The 14,525-nt window shown below is 45.1% G+C and overlaps 1 protein-coding gene across 1 annotated transcript in view; it reads left to right on the top strand.

Moving 5' to 3' along the window:
* Positions 1-14,525, top strand: part of XPO6 (exportin 6) — a 32,414-nt gene that overhangs the window by 3,791 nt on the left and 14,098 nt on the right. The window contains exons 3-11 of the mRNA XM_078867291.1: positions 4,012-4,124; positions 5,425-5,622; positions 5,754-5,913; positions 8,130-8,207; positions 9,548-9,846; positions 10,307-10,485; positions 11,693-11,819; positions 13,129-13,238; positions 13,909-14,017. Of these exons, the coding sequence (XP_078723417.1) occupies positions 4,012-4,124; positions 5,425-5,622; positions 5,754-5,913; positions 8,130-8,207; positions 9,548-9,846; positions 10,307-10,485; positions 11,693-11,819; positions 13,129-13,238; positions 13,909-14,017 (1,373 nt within the window). The remainder of the gene's footprint in view (positions 1-4,011; positions 4,125-5,424; positions 5,623-5,753; positions 5,914-8,129; positions 8,208-9,547; positions 9,847-10,306; positions 10,486-11,692; positions 11,820-13,128; positions 13,239-13,908; positions 14,018-14,525) is intronic.

Below are 14,525 nucleotides of genomic sequence, written 5' to 3'. Positions count from 1 at the left end.
TGCCGACTAGTTTTTTTTTTAAATGCCACCAAACTGTATGTGTTATTTCAAGTGGCATATTCAGTGCATTGTGTTGCTTTCACACACATTTTTTGAATAGTCTGCTTAAAAAAGACATTCACGTGGGTCAATATTGATCGGCGGTTCTTACCTACTGTACAATAAAAATCCCCTCCCTTGAGGTGACTTCGCGGCTGAGAGGTCAGAATGCTCCGCTCGAGATTCTGGGTTCGAAGCCAGAAAGTTGATGGTCTCGGCCTGGTCGCCAATGATTGCATAATAAAACCGTCAACATTAAATTCGTTTCTGTGCCTAATTCGGCTAAGTTTCAACTGGTTTGACTGTCGTGTGATGGCCATTTTACTGAGTGGTGTAATTGGGTGAAAAAGTGCTGCCCCTTCGAGTGTTGAACGGAGATTGCTTGAAGGTAGCCCTGTGATGACAGCTTCCTCCGTGGGCCATTCTCGAACACGGAAGTTGCGCAGCACTGCCAGAGATTTAAATGGATACTTCACCGCATGACGTGATGTCAAATTATACAATCAGGATGCAATTGGAGGAAAATTAAAACACGTCACATGATACAACTTCATCAGTCAAGGCTGTGAATTGATTGACATCTCTGGGCATGTGAACTAACAGTGTAATTTTTGTTCCCAAATCAGAGTTCATGCAATGTACTAGTACGGCTGTGAGAGCTCACCTCCTGTTATCTTGCTTGATGCAAACTCAATTGCAATAATTACAATGTCCACCTCCAATTCTGTGTGGGGTCAGCTGATGGCAATCTACACAACTACTCACTTCCTGAATATTATTATATTATTATATTATATTATTATGTTATTTTATTATATTATTTTATTTTATTATGTTTTATTTTTATTCTTTTATTATTTCCATTCTACGTGACTACCGAAAGAACCAAGAAGATGAATTCCTGAACACTGTTTTGTGAATTATTCTGTAAACAATACCAAGGATTTTTTTTCCTACGAACATTTTGAAGGTTACATGTGCTTGGCCTGTCATGTCGTGAACATACGTGTGTTCCAAATGTTTTGTTGTTGAATCCAATTATGTAGTAAACTAATATGTCTGCCAGTAACTATATTAACCAATACTGTCGAGGCTTCACGAACTCAAATGTTGATAATGTTGAAGATTACCCTGTGATTAGAATCATACATTTTTATGCGCTGTCTTATGGTTTAAATAAAAGTTACTCTATGTTCCTCCTATGTTGTGTCGTTTATCACGTAGTATTGGAAAAATCAGCTGCACTAATATACACGTACGCTATGCTGAACTTCATTTTTAAATGTAAACGCGCGTAATAAGATTGTGGTGGTGCCAACTTGGTTTGGGGTGGAGTGTTACTGCCAATATCAGGATGTAGCAGCTGCTGAGAAACCCAACTTGTGGGTCAGATGGGCTTCATCGATAAGCCAACCAGAATCGGCCATTGCACAGACGACGACTTTTAAACATTTTTTGTGTGTTTGTGGCTTTAAACGAAGGCAACTGGTCAGGACTTATGTTTTAAGAGTGTGTATTCAATTCTTTTGAAACCGTGTATGTTTTTAATGACTTAATGCAGTACAGTACTTGCTTCTGGGGGATAAACGTTTACAGCAGAGTAAAGTGCTGTTGGCGTGTTATGGAAACGTCTGCGTTTCGTTACTTTTTAAAGTGAAATTAAGTCTAAGCAGACCATATCGCAGACTCAGAGGAGCCAATGAACATGAGTTCATTATGTTTTGGAGGGATGTTTTTTCCCCACATGTTTTAGTGGCCCACAGAAGAGTCTGACCCATACAACATGGTGTTGACCTTAACAGAGCAACTTTCTGCTAAAATGCTTTTGTCCACAGTCGTTGGTGCAGTATAGGGCCATGCTAAGCTAGAATAAAAAAATCTAAAATTTTCCCCATGACAGTATCATTTTTAGTATATAATGCATTTTCACGAGTTTTGACCTTTAAGTGCTGAAGTAGCATTTTTAGGGGTTATATCCTTTTTCCACATGTTCTGAAATGTAATATTGTAAGTTGAACTTCCTAATTGAACACAATCTGAATTGTTTTGGTTGAGTTGTTGTGTATATGTGGGAATGGGAAATTGGTATTTCGGTGTCTCGGTGTAAATAACACGAGACGTTGCCAGCATTGCAGCCAGCCTCGTTTTTGTATTAAACTCACATTTTGTACTGGCACTGGGAGATGCCCATCTGTATAATGTCAGATTTAAATCTTTATTTTGAGAAATATGCATGGTCAAATGCAAATTTATGACTTGTCAATCGCAGAACATTGCTCCACAATCAGAACCATCAAAATTGGCAGCTTGTTCTGCATTACCCATTTCCATTTGTGGTATACATTTAGCATTTGCCGCAACTACCGTGGCTGACAGAGCTAGTTACTTGAGACCTCACTGGTTGACTTCCACTTGCGTGGTTGTTGAGTTCTCATACCTGGTTTGTCCCGATATACAAGGACCTCTCACTCACTCCTTCCATCTTGGTGGTTAAACCACTACACCCCTGCTCCCCATCGTGTAAAGGACACACTTAGGAAATAAACGTTATGGAATGTATTATTTTGGCCAGAACACTTCTACATCATGATACTAACCCACTTAAGGTCATTAGTCACGTCTGCTTTTGCTGTAATGTTAAATGTTTTTTTCTGAACTGTGCATGTGACCATTGCAAACTGAAAAAGTCAGTTGTACTCCGATAAACACGGGGGGCAGGAGGGAGGGTTTGTTTCAAGTATGACCGGAATGTCGCTTCAGGGAAGTTATTTTGCATGGTGCTCAGGTGTCCGGCCTGCCTTGTGGCAGACACCGAGGCACCATTGTGACCCAGAGAGTGCAACTCGGCAACAGTGGAACGCTAAACGTAGATGTCAATAAAAATATACTTTGTCATGCTGCTTGTTTCGTGGACTGTGCCTACATTTTGTGGAATGTGTTTTTTTATTGAATAAACAAAAAGTTGCTTTTTGCTACGGGAAATTACCAACCCAGTTCCAAACAACTTTTCTTTTTTATACACTGTACTTCGCTGAGTGTACGTGGGCGAGTGAAACTAAAAACTAATTGAGAATCAAAGGTTCCTATTGCTGAGATTATTTTTAATAAGTTATATTTCTCAATGGACTTAATCAAGTGATAAAAAAATAGTATTCGAAATGAACAATGTGAACGTGGTAAAGTGACGGTGTGGAATATACAATTAAGTATTGACAGGGTTTTTTGCAGAGTGTGTAATATTGAAATTGGTTTGTATCTGTGTACTGTGAGGTGTGCGACTGCGGGGGTCCCGTTTGCCTCAACCGGCGCATGGCGAGGCTTGGGGGTCGTGAAGCGGCACTGACTGCAGCTCGGCATTCGTGTCCGTTCAGAGTCAACAGTGCACGACTAATGCGCCTGTTTGTTGCATATCCTTGTTGTGTGCTTGGAGTCATACTTCTGGTTCAAAATTATTTCGGGTGACAAGGTGGCACAGCGGTAACGCTTGTCGTGCCTCGTAGCAAAAAGGACATGGGTACGATTATCGACTCGGGCACCTCTGTGTGATAATTTGTATGGTTCCCCCCCCTGTTCTGCATGGGTTTCTTCCGGGTTCTTCGGTTTCTTCCAATAGCAAAAAAAACCCTATACAGTGTACACAGTGTTGGCCAGAAAATGACTTGCTGATTACCCAATTTGGATTACGCACACTGTTGTAACATCGGCCCATTCTACGAAAACTTGGCAGGACTCTCCTGATAATTAATCTTGAGACTCGTCGAGGCTTTCCTGAGTAAATAAGCATATAATATTTTAGGGTATAAAAAAAAACTATAAAACATCGTGTGGAAATTTGACGGTCACAACCTACCCAAGCGCCGTATGGAGTACTGCTATTCGCGTGTATGTTCACACTCGCTGTGTACAGAATGTCTGTTCCTGCATATTTCTGCAAGCCCAAACCAACCCCCCTGGTCTCGTTCTTTCCTCCAGAGGAGCTGCTCAATAACTTTGCACAACAGACCGGAGCATGGCGGCACTGCTTCTACTTCCTGTCCAACACTCGGAACGAGTACGTCATGATGTACAGTCTCACCGTGTTTGAGGTGAGCCATGGGGCCACGCTGCTCACTTACAGTTGGGGGGGGCACAACAGCTGTGCCACTCGGTCAAAACCGCAAGCCTTGTGCCACATCTATTCCCGACACCTCGGGGCGTTGCACTTGTACACGCATGGCAAACATGCTCTGGATGCCCTGTTGTGTTGGGTTGTTTTAATAGCCAACTGATTTTGAATGCATTCCCATGTCGGTAAACAAAATACAAAAACATCGATGGATAGCTTTCAAATGTAGCGTTGCGGGTATGAGGTTACGTGTGCCTAGAATCCAGTACAGTGAGCTTTTTAACGGAGGGAGGGGGGGGGAGCCGCGACTTGAGTTTGATTCCTAGCCATGGCTAAGATCGGTGGTGAGCGGGCGATATCTTAATCGGGCCTTGGCACCCCACTTCACCTACCCCCACCCTAACTCGTGTTCAAACACTCGCCATGATCAGGGCACGAGGAGAACTTCATCCAGCTGTAGATAGACGAGGGGCTAAACATTTTTGTAATATTTCCGTGGTTAGGTAGTAATATTTTATCTCTGTAATCGGGTCACGTGTATACTGATACGTATCATTACAGTAGCAGGAGGAAGGGGCATGACTTCGTCATATTTGTAGTTTGAACCAAGTTGAGTTTCTCCTGATTGGTAGTTGTACATTTTGTTCTGTTATTCGTTTATTTGAATGCATTTGTTATTCCATATCACAGTGCCACGCTTACAGCAAAACAGGCTATTAAAATATGAAAGCGTCATGGTACTGTACTTAACTGCGTGCATCCACTGCTGCATGTCACACACACACGTTGTTAATCCTGTGACAGGTGTGTTCGTTAAAGCGATGATGGTTCCATTTTCCCTGATTGCGTTTTTGTTTACACGAGCAATGACATCACTCCTCGCCTTTATTTAATATTTTATTATGGTGAAGCAAAGTGGCCTGTGCAGCATCAGCGATTAGTAATGGGGTAAAATAAATACACAAAGTCACTTTCCAAACATTTTGGTGGGCTTAAAGAAATAAATAGCTGGAAAACAGTACTGAGAAATCTGCACCTAAGCTATGGTTTGCCATACAAAGGTTTGAGTAGACGTAACAATAAGCAATTGTAATGCCACTGTATATTATTATACATTGATGACAAAAATCTTCACATAGGCACTTAAATTTGCTTGTCATAACCGTGACGCACCTTGCCACGGCTGCCCGAGTTGACGAGTTGGAGCACGCCACAGGAATGCAGCTGCAGTTAGCAATGCACCACGGGTCATGCCGCTCTGTTATTCTCTCCTGTCCCAGAATCTCATTAACAAGCTCTGGTTGGGCATCCCGTCGCAAGAAAAGATAGAAATACGCAGCTCCCTGCCAAAGTTGCTGCTTGCGCAGCACAAAGGCATGCCCACCTTCATCCGCAACAAGCTGGCCAAGGTGATCGTGGATATCGGGCGGCAGGACTGGCCAATGTTCTACCACGACTTCTTTTCCAACATCTTGCAGGTGCCGTGCACGCTTGGGTTTTTGGTTATTGTTCCAAAACCGTCACGTGTTCTGAAATTGCCGTGAGCAGTGTCTTGGTGATGGCAGTGGTGGCGATGAAGTTTCACTCGCCCCTCTTTTTGTTTTCGTAGTTGATCCAGCAGCCAGAAATGGTGTCGCTTGGCCTCATGATGCTGAAAACCACGTCAGAGGAGCTGGCATGTCCGCGGGAAGACCTCAGCGTGGCGCGGAAGGAAGAGCTGAGGAGGATGTTGCTCGACCAAGTTCCCACCGTGCTTAATCTGCTGTCTGGTGAGTGGACCGTTATTATTAAACTGTATATACAAATACACACGGTAGCTTGCGCACACGCTCAAAGGCCCAAATGTCAAGCAGACGGCAACAAACAGCACAATTAAAGTTATATTAGATATTCTTTGGGTCTTTAGGTAAAGTCACGTAGATAGGTTCAAAGAAAATAACAATGGCCTTTTCCTGATGACAGCCACTTGTTTTGCGATCGAAACGTTGTAGTTTTTTGTTATTTTGTTATTTTCTTTGAACCTATCTACGTGACTTTACCGAAAGACCCAAAGAATATGAATTCCTGCAGTCACGAAAGCTTTAAGTCAAGATTTATATTAGATAGTGAATTAATTTATCGAATTGAGCGGGGTCATAAGAGAGTGGGAAATAGACGGTGGCAGTTCCAGAGTGGATCGATGCGAGGGAAAAAGCGGAGAGAGAAGTGTTTTGACCTGCAGTGTGGTGAGTGGGTGAGTGAGTGTGGTGTTGTGGCCCCGTAGTGTGGTGAGTGGTCAACTGAGTCACTGGGTGAGAGAGTGTGGCATTGTGGCCCCTTAGTGTGGTGTGTGAGTGGTCAGCTGAGTCACTGGGTGAGTGAGTGTGGTGTTGTGGCCCCTTAGTGTGGTGTGTGAGTGGTCAGCTGAGTCACTGGGTGAGTGAGTGTGGTGTTGTGGCCCCTTAGTGTGGTGTGTGAGTGGTCAGCTGAGTCACTGGGTGAGTGAGTGTGGTGTTGTGGCCCCGTAGTGTGGTGTGTGAGTGGTCAGCTGAGTCACTGGGTGAGTGAGTGTGGTGTTGTGGCCCCTTAGTGTGGTGTGTGAGTGGTCAGCTGAGTCACTGGGTGAGTGTGGTGTTGTGGCCCCTTAGTGTGGTGTGTGAGTGGTCAGCTGAGTCACTGGGTGAGTGAGTGTGGTGTTGTGGCCCCTTAGTGTGGTGTGTGAGTGGTCAGCTGAGTCACTGGGTGAGTGAGTGTGGTGTTGTGGCCCGTAGTGTGGTGTGTGAGTGGTCAGCTGAGTCACTGGGTGAGTGAGTGTGGTGTTGTGGCCCGTAGTGTGGTGGCTGAATGCAGTGTGGATGAGACGAAACTGCCGGTGGACCCGAGTCCTCAACGTGGGTGGAGGAATCGATGAGTGAAGTTCATGGGAGCAGCATCTGTGGTCGTACCGATGGTAGAGTGGATCAGGAGGTGACTGACCACCGACGGACAAGTGATTGGAGTGAATTATTTAAATTAGTGGCACTTTTCATGTGGTTTTCAATTAAATGTCTCTCAAAACAGCACGAGACTACAATGTATCTTTAATTTGTTATTTGGGTAATGTGGGGAGAATTGGGAAAGCTGGCGAGTGGAGTGGTGAGCTCTAGATTTTGGTGACCACTGCCCCACCCGTCAAAGTCCTGCTTTATTTTAACTGAAGCACTACGTGCTTTGCTTTTATGCAAAACATAAGCCAAGTTGCTTTCCAGTTTGTGTGCACTGTGGACGGATTGTGCGACGTGATCTCAAGGTCCCATGACAGTTTTAAAGGGCTTGCAATTTTAAATCTGTCACAGTCTATTTAACAACTCATTTGCTGCAAAACACACGGGGTCTCTGTCGAGTTTATTTTCAAGAGAGGAACAGTTTAACATGCTGTCCTTTTTATATTGTTGTGTATGGTAGAGAGCTAGGAAGCAATAGTCAGCCAGTGTTATCATTCTCCCTGTCCTGATTAAATCCAAACAAGTGTTAAAATATTAGTTTGCAACGATGTTGGTTTGTTTGTTTGTTTTTGTGCTACGGTGCTTTGTAAAACTTGTTTTTGTATTGTTGGAGAGACTACAAAAGAGCACGCACGACCAAACTTGAAAGGTTCAATGGCGTTGCGTTGATATCTCTTGTAGAACCACCTTGTCTCGCTGATACACAGCTGCTGCCCTCCGTGATCAAACAAAACCGTTGGCCATTGACTCAAGAAACAATAGAAGTACTCTTGATATCTGCTATCATATTTGAAATATTTAAATCAAGTCTTATCTGTGAGCCGTAGCAAGGCCCAATTGAGTCCTAAATAAAAAACATTTGTTTAGTTTCATAATTTAGTAAAAAATAAAGTGTTTTATCCTGTCCTTATTTCAAATGGTGCTGTAAGTCCTAAACCCGTCTTCAATATTTTCCATAGATTTGCCCCTACCTGCCTCTCCCCCCTAAGCATGCATGTTTATGTGTGCGTGTTATACGACAGGCATTCTGGAGATCATCTGGGATAAGAACACAGCAGACGATGCTGCCCCTCCCCCATCACCATTCACTGTGAGCATGGGTAAGTGCCTGTGCATTGAGGGTTGTGCTTCTGTGGACGTTTGCATTGAGGAATTATATTTAGGGATGCCAGGAGTGGCATTGCAGCAGTTAACACTTGTGACTCGCAGCAAGAAATACCTGGGTTCGATTCCCAACCCGAGGGCTTTTCTGTGTGGAGGTTTGTATGTTCTCCCTCTGTTCTGCACGAATTCCCTCTGGGTTCTCCAGTCTCCTCTGATCGCTAAAAAAAGGCAATACAATTTAACTGGTTGTTGGTAAACCATCCCAATGCTGCAAACTTACCTGCTAATAATTGGCAGGACCATCCTGATAAGGGGTCTTGACACTCACTGAGGCTTTTCTGGATAAATAAATGAAAGTATAACATAAAAATGAATTGTAGGCGTTTGAGGGTCGAGTGGGGAGTCATTTGGCTCCGAGGTGACTGCCCCAGGTACTTCCTGTTTGGAGCCTACTGTACATATTCACATATACTGTATCTTATAGCCCATGTTTAGAAACCTTGTATCCTTGTGTACAAAATAATTTACAGCTCTTTGTCAATCCACTGATGGATGAAGGCCTCTCCTTACCATGTCAGCCATGCGGAGGGGTTGTTTGACCAGACTTAACCACGCTGGTCAGAGCAGGCTGGTGAGGGGGGAACGCCCGCAGGACTGTTCCAGATATCACTCGCCACCACATTTAGCCGTGGCCAGTGCGCTAAACGCTGCACAACCGTTACACCCACACTCATGGTGTATGTCTATAAGGCCGCACTGAAGTATAATGTGCACATTTAATACCTTGCGCATGTATAACACCCTTTGCATGTGCGCCTTTGGGTATGTGTTACTGATAATGCATTTTTGCACCTATCAGCTTCCTGAATTCGTTAGCCCGAAAACCACAAACCTGCTCTTGTAGCTGCAGTTAAATATTTTTTTTGCGACGAACTTCCGGTCCTATAATCCACAGATTGGTAGCATTGGTAATTTGAATTAAATTAGTTCCACCAACTCCATATTGGGTGCTGTTGTATCATCGATGAATGGATTGCATTATTTTGGTTTCCATTAGTTTTAATTTATGACCCATATAAAAACATACATCGCTTCCAGCGAGTGTACCAAAGCCATTGGTCGTACACATCATTACTGTCAGGCCTATTGAATAAACTGGAACTATTTGTAGTTTTGTCTTCTCGGGGCCAATTCTGAGATGTAATTTGATGCACTGCTTAGTAAAGAAGTTCATTAAGGACAAGACTTTATTTTATAACCCTGATGTGACAATTCATAATTCTAACGATGGCATTTTTGCAACGTGGCCATCATTACTTTTGTGACCTTGCCGCAGGCGAGCTGCTGGGCAGCCTGTTCAGCATGGCGGACGGCGCGCGCTTCTTCAGCCAGCCCATTCCGCGGCTCGACCGCGAGAGCGAGCACGTGTGCTCGCTGGCGCTCGAGTGCCTGGCGCATCTCTTCAGCTGGATCCCGCTGTCGGCGAGCATCACGCCGCACCTCCTCGCCACCATCTTCCACTTTGCCCGCTTCGGCTGCGATGCCATCGTGCCCACGGTGATGGGCGGAGACGCGCCCAACGGCGGCTCGCACCGGCAGGGCAACCGAGACCAGCCCGAGCCAAAAGCCTCGCTGGTGATAGCCCTGGTTTTGTTTTCATGTTTCCTGTGTTGTGTAGAGCAGCTCCCTTGAGTTGCTCGTGGATTATGGCCACGTTTGGCAATAATTTAGAACTTACCAAAACAAAGCCCGCAGGTTCTTTATTCCCCGTATTGTGCGAGCCGATTGCATAGTAATGGTTAATCAAAATTTTCGCTGGCAAACTGCTGCACATTCAAGCCACAATGTGGCATTCAATGGTCACAAGTAGACCAACTGGAATAACCCTGTTAAGTTATTGCTTTTTTCTAATATTCACTTGCATACTGATGTGTTCACCTGCATTGTATTTTTAGCACGTTGTTGCTGTGTTAGGTTGTAATGTGTTATTCTAACTTGTGTCGTGCCAACTTTCTCCGTGTGAAACTCGACTGTGCTCACTATGTATTCATGCATTGTGCTGTTTGTGTTGCATTGAATGTGTTCCCCCTCGCAGTCCCTGGGTGTCCTGGCCATGTCCTGCATCAACGAGCTTATGTCCAAAAACTGCGTGCCGGCCGAGTTCGAGGAGTACCTTTTCCGCATGTTCCAGCACACCTTCTACCTGCTGCAGAAGATCACCAAGGACAACAAGGCGTGCGGCGTGCGTGCTCGGCTCGACGCCTTGGACGAGAGGTGTGCGCGCGCCCCCTTCAACGGAGAACTTTGCTCATCTTCCGTAGCGATTGCAGACGTTCGCGGCGCCGGGGGGAGTGGGCGACGCATTTCTGGCAGTTAGCCCAGCTGTGTTTGTGTTTCTCTGTTATGCATCTGCTCACTGAAGTAGCACCCGACCTTTTTGGCTGTACTATGGGGTTAGTAATCCCACAAAAATACACAGCTGTAGGTTTATTTTCTTGCAGAAATGACAAATTCCGTTGGTCACAAATTCATGAGGTGGTATACATTCCTTCGAATGGCAAGTTGTCGTTTGTTATGCATTGCTGTTGTGCAATGCAACGTTATGTATCTGTTTGGGGTGTAATTAACAGGTAAGTTTTTGGTGCTTGACATTTTACATGTTAAGTCTGCTTTCAATTCAAATTAGGATGCTTTGCAGCTTTCATTGAACCTCACAAATGCCTTACACTAGGCGAAGCGTCTTAAATGAGATGGGACATCGTATCATCTGGTTTAATTATCGTGCCCATACAAGAAATGTATACCGTTGCACAATGATTTTGATGTTTTTCATAAAATTAACAAGGAATTCTCAGCGATTTTGTTCTACTGACGATTTTAGCCTCATTAAAATTATTTTCATCTCTTATTGCAAATTTCCATCAAGGCCCTTTGTGGGGCCAAGCGAAGCTGAATTGGTTGCATTTTCTAGTAGTAATCCGAGCACTCGGACACAATGTTTGTTGAAAAGAAGTAGATATAATCAACTTTCCATTTTGTAGGTGTGTTTGCACAACTTAAATAATTGCTGTAATGCGCATCACACTTAGGTGGTGGCTCAACCTTTCCATCACCCTCTAAGTCTTGGCACACACTGCATTGGCAATGCTTAGGGGCTTAATTTAGTAACCTGACCACAGCTTCAAGGGGACACTCGTGAGGTCTGGATGACTGCTTGTTTCTTGCTGTTTCAGAGTCTGAAGAGAACCCATACAGCCCCTGTAGGTAACTCCGCTAAAAACCTTTTTACCCACAGCATTGCTCGGCAGTCCAAACAAAGACAATCGAAAACAAACCACAAACCGTTTCTAGTTGTGCAATACCCCTTGGAAATAGTGCGCTGCAAGACAACATTTGTTATTTCAAGATTGATCTACGATTGCATCCTGTTGGTAAAGCGTCTGCTTTTTGTGTTGCCTCTCCCCTTCTCCACTCCGCGCAGCTACCTGGAGAAGTTTACAGATTTTTTGAGGCTCTTTGTGAGTGTGCACCTCCGGAGAATTGAGTCCAACTACCGCTTCCCAGTTGTAGAGTTCCTGTCTCTCCTTTTCAGATATACATTCAACCAGGTGAGTGGGCTGTGTGCCGTTTTAAAAGAGCGAATGGATGTATGGGCAAGTCATTTGGTTTCTGGCTTGATAGATGTATGCATGCATGCATGTGTGAATAGAGTATTAATTTCGTAGTTAAAATATTGATATTCAAGCTCTAAACATATTCTCCAAATTATAAGACTCACTTTTATTTAAGTTATTTTAAAGAAAAAGTTGGAGATACGTCTCATTAGTCTGGCATGTGGCCTGAAACCTGGCACCAGGACATGCAAGTTACAATTGTGCTCAGCATATAATCAGTGTTACACCCGGTTTACGTGCCACTCAAAGTGCCACTCAATATTTGTGCCAACAAGGCCACAAGCCGCTCAAACTTTACGCCACTCGCCCCACGTGCCACTCGCCCCACGTGCCACTCGCCCCACGTGCCACTCGCCCCACGTGCCACTCGCCCCACGTGCCACTCGCCCCACGTGCCACTCGCCTCACGTGCCACTCGCCCCACGTGCCACTCGCCCCACGTGCCACTCGCCCCACGTGCCACTCGCCCCACGTGCCACTCGCCCCACGTGCCACTCGCCCCACGTGCCACTCGCCCCACGTGCCACTCGCGCCACTCGCCCCACGTGCCACTCGCCCCACGTGCCACTCGCCCCACGTGCCACTCGCCCCACGTGCCACTCGCCTCACGTGCCACTCGCCCCACGTGCCACTCGCGCCACTCGCCCCACGTGCCACTCGCCCCACGTGCCACTCGCCCCACGTGCCACTCGCCCCACGTGCCACTCGCCCCACGTGCCACTCGCCCCACGTGCCACTCGCCTCACGTGCCACTCGCCCCACGTGCCACTCGCCCCACGTGCCACTCGCCCCACGTGCCACTCGCCCCACGTGCCACTCGCCCCACGTGCCACTCGCCCCACGTGCCACTTGCCCCACGTGCCACTCGCCCCACGTGCCACTCGCCCCACGTGCCACTCGCCCCACGTGCCACTCGCCCCACGTGCCACTCGCCCCACGTGCCACTCGCCCCACGTGCCACTCGCCCCACGTGCCATGGATTTTAGCGAGTGACTGGAGAGAAAGCATTTTACCAGTACTGTATACAAGATTATTATAAAAATTCTATTTTGTAATGTAAAGTTTCTGTACATTTGGAGACAGGATAGTTTTAAATATGGTTCCACTGTGATGCTTAAAGAGTGGCAGTTTGTCCATGATGAGCCTCCATTGTTACCATAGTGATTTGATTTCCTTACAAACGCACATTTCGGAGTTGTTCGTTGTACGTGTTTGTAATTTTAAATGTTATTTATTTCCTTAGCCCACGCATGAAGGTTACTTTGCTTGCTTGGACATTTGGTCAGTCTTCCTGGACTACCTTAGTGGAAAGATCCGGAGTAGAATGGCCGATAAGAAAGGTGTTCTAGAAAGGTAAGTTGTTTTGTCTCGTGCATATAAAATGTAGCCCTCATAAAGCAATTGGAAGTCTTGTTGCATTTCTATGCGTAATAATTATTCTTCTTCAGCGTCATGTAAATTGCATCTCAAAATGTTGTAGGATGTGTAGCGCGAGCAAGGCTTGCGCACGCAAACGGGAAACTCCAGAGCAGTGGGAGATTGAACTGGCGCCAGCACTGGCCCAAGCTCTGGGGTCCTATGTCGCAATCATGTTGACGATTACTGCAAATCAACCTCACCCGAAGCATACGTTATCCACTGTGTGTAGCATGTTCCAGTGATGGAGACGTGCAGCGGTGTCGGGGCCTTTTCTTTGCCGCTGGTTAGTTGCCTTAATTACCAATGTTATTAAAATGTAATGTAGGCATTGTTTTCAGTGACAAAGCAACACTGTGTCAGAGTAGCAGCATCAAGTAAAACCTCACAAAGTAAGCTGGAAAGGCTACCTGAAATGAATGTAAAAGAAATGAACCAAATCAATTCTGACCAAAATACTGCGCGCTAATGGAGCTTACTCTCGTCAGATACACTTATCAACCCTGTAAGTGTACTGCGGCTGCTGCTGCTGTTGTGTGTGTGAAGAGAGAGAGAGGTGTTGAGTTGTGAAATGTACACGAGTCTCACGAGGCTTGTTGCTGTTCAGGTACAAGGATGCGTTGGTTGCGCTGAACGCTGAAGTCTTGCGTCGAATGCAGTTCCGTTACAACCAGGCACAGCTGGAGGAACTCGATGACGAAACTTTGGATGACGACGTAAGTGACTTTGGCTTTATTGTACACGTCGGTGTCAAATAAGAATTTTCTTAAATTGAATTTGACCTCTGTCTTCAGTGGTGTCAAGCAACATGGTGTTAATAGCTGTGAATACGTCTTGCTTAGGGTTTTAGCAGTCTGTGTTTACATAATTTACATGTTGCTGTTTTATATTCATGTAGTTCCTATGCCTAAACACATTTGCTTTACTGCATCTATATAAGCAGCATTACATTAGCTTAGAAATGGTATAATTATGCTGTAGATTTTACTATCAGTGATTTTATTATTTTTTTATAAACTTAATCCAAATGATTTATTTATCTGGTCATATTAATATAGACATTTTAGTTTGAAGTTTAATTGATTGTATTTATAGACATTGTTTAGATGTTCAACGCAATGTTTTGTTATTTTCGTTTTAAGTAAAGCTTTGGTGAAGCTTCTAGAGCTGCGGTAGGTAGCATGTTGTCGCTGTTTTGCGCGTTGACACCGTATCGTCCTGTAC

This window comes from Lampetra fluviatilis, chromosome 23 (genome assembly GCF_964198595.1).
Source record: "Lampetra fluviatilis chromosome 23, kcLamFluv1.1, whole genome shotgun sequence".
In the NCBI taxonomy this organism is placed as follows: Eukaryota; Metazoa; Chordata; class Hyperoartia; order Petromyzontiformes; family Petromyzontidae; genus Lampetra; species Lampetra fluviatilis.
Note: the sequence above shows the minus strand (reverse complement) of the source record. Positions and strands in the feature narration are given on the sequence as shown.